A 2,160-nucleotide genomic window follows, 5' to 3' on the forward strand; every position below is an offset into this window, starting at 1 on the left:
CCCCCCCTCTCTCCGGGGCCACCGGTGCCGCCGTTTCCCGCGCGCGTTACCTGGTGCTGGGGCCGGCCCTGACCTGCTCCTCTCTCTCCAGTTCGTAGAGAGCGACGATGACGAGGAGCTGCTGTTCAACATCCCGTGAGTCCCTCCCCGCTCCCCGCCGTGTGCCCGGGGCTGCAGCGCGGCCGCGTCCCGCTGCAACCGGGGCTGCTCCGGGCAGAACGGAGGTGAAAACCCCGTCTCCGTGTCCCTCGGCAGGTTCACAGGCAACGTGAAGTTAAAAGGAGTGATTGTGATGGGAGAAGATGACGATTCACACCCGGCAGAGATGAGGCTGTGAGGAGAAGGGGGTGGATGGGGTTGGTGTGGGAGGGGGCAGCACCTCAGCTGTCCCAGACACCCAGGAGGAAAAAGAAACTGCCCCTTGTCCAGAGAGAAGTGTGGCAACGTCCTGCCCTTCCTGCAGAGGAACGGGTGCTGGTTTTAAGGAGAACACTTGGGGGAAACACCGTGAAGGGACCGACCTGCTGCAGGAGGATCAGCAGGCCTGGGAGGGGGGACACAAGTGAGGAGAGCCCTGCAGCCAGGACACTGTGTGGTGTGGCTGTGCTGAGCCATCTGGCCTTCCTGAGCTCCTGCAGGGAGGGGAAACCTTCCTAGGAATCCCTTTTTTTTAAAAATTAAAGAGTCCTGAGTGCTCCAGGGTTCTTGCTTGTGGGGAAAACAATACCCCTCTCCTGAGCCCTGATTTTCCTTGGTCTCCAGTGCACTGGGCTCTGGGTCCCTTCATGTGCCCACCTGTGCTGGGATCTGTCTCCCCCAAGCTTTGTTTCTTGCCCTTTGTTGATATTTCTGTTAGTTTTGGGTATTCTGGAACATGGGGCTTCTTTGGGGTGGTGCTGTTTATTTTCTTCCTTAGAAGACAAAGCAAATCCAGCTTCTGGTGGTTGAGAAGAATCCAGGGAGGAAACCAATTAGCTGACCCGTGTGCTCATCATTTCCTGGGTTTCCTCTGTCTCTTCCCAGGTTCAGGAACATTCCTCACATGTCCTTTGATGACACAGCCAGGGAACCAGAGCAGACGTTCAGCCTGAACCGGGATCCCACGGGAGAGCTGGAATATCCCACCAAGTAGGCTCCAGCCCTGGGGCTGCTCCCCCCAGCACAGCAGGACCTGCTTGATGTGCCACCAGGTTTTAGGGAGGTGCTCACAGAGGGTGGTTGCATCTCAAAGCTTCCCTGGGTGGAATTTGCCTCCTCAGATCCATCCTTGTCTGGTCAGAGTTTTTCTCTGAAAACATCCTCCCTGGCGCCAGGGGGGTGTCTGTGCCTGTCACACTGGGGGGCTTTTGGGGGTGCAGAATCATCCCAGTCTGGTGTGCCCTGCTCCTGGCTCCACTGACAGCTTGTTGCTGGTCCCTGCACCTCAAGTGTGAGGGAAACTGCTCCTCCTGCTTCCTCAAGTCTGGCTGGGGCAGGAGCCACACACAGTGTGGGGGGCACCCTGAGGGGAGGTGGGAAGGCAGCAGAGGGACAGTGTGTAAGTGTAGCTCTAGTTTCAGAAAGTGCTTTCTTTCAGAATTGCCCGTTTCTCCAACGTTTACCACCTCTCCATGCACTTCCCAAAGAACTTTGGAGCAGAGACAACGAAGATTTTTTATATAGGCCTGAAAGGAGAGTGGACAGAGGTAGGTTGAGAGCAGAGAGGAGGTAAACTCTGCTAATTGTGTAAAAAGGGCTTTAAATCATGACTGAGGTGAGGAAGAAGTGGGAGCAGTGCAGGGGGCTCTGCAATGGGCAGTCTGTGAGGTGGGAACCTGCTCAGCTCAGGTGTCCCAGGAGGGAACTGGGTTCAGCTCTCCTGGATGAACAAACCCAACTAACCAGCTCCGTCCTCTGAACCTTCAGGCCCATCGGCACCAAGTCACCATCTGCAATTACGAGGCCTCAGCAAACCCAGCTGACCACCAGCTGCAACAAGTCACCCCCCAGACTCACTTCATCTCCTAACAGCGCTGCCGGGAGCCTCCCGGGGGCTGCGGTCCCGGTGCCCGGTCCCGGTGCCCGGTCCCAGGGGCCGGTCTGACCGGGACGACTCCCTGAAGGGCCGGAGGGCGCTGGGTCAGCTCTGGGGTTGCTCTTTGCCTCGGGACGCCCGGTACC

The 2,160-nt window shown here is 57.8% G+C and overlaps 1 protein-coding gene across 1 annotated transcript; it reads left to right on the plus strand.

Annotated features, from left to right (window-relative positions):
- The first annotated feature begins 89 nt into the window (after positions 1-89).
- Positions 90-2,030, plus strand: PITHD1 (PITH (C-terminal proteasome-interacting domain of thioredoxin-like) domain containing 1). The gene is made up of 5 exons (XM_010000584.1): positions 90-135; positions 256-333; positions 1,024-1,128; positions 1,577-1,685; positions 1,906-2,030. The coding sequence occupies exons 2-5, from the start codon at positions 293-295 to the stop codon at positions 2,005-2,007; spliced, it is 357 nt and encodes a 118-aa protein (XP_009998886.1). The 5' UTR covers positions 90-135; positions 256-292; the 3' UTR covers positions 2,008-2,030.
- Positions 2,031-2,160: the final 130 nt, after the last annotated feature.

The sequence above is a fragment of the Chaetura pelagica genome, unplaced genomic scaffold, assembly GCF_000747805.2.
Source record: "Chaetura pelagica isolate M959 unplaced genomic scaffold, ChaPel_1.0 scaffold676, whole genome shotgun sequence".
NCBI lineage: Eukaryota > Metazoa > Chordata > Aves > Apodiformes > Apodidae > Chaetura > Chaetura pelagica.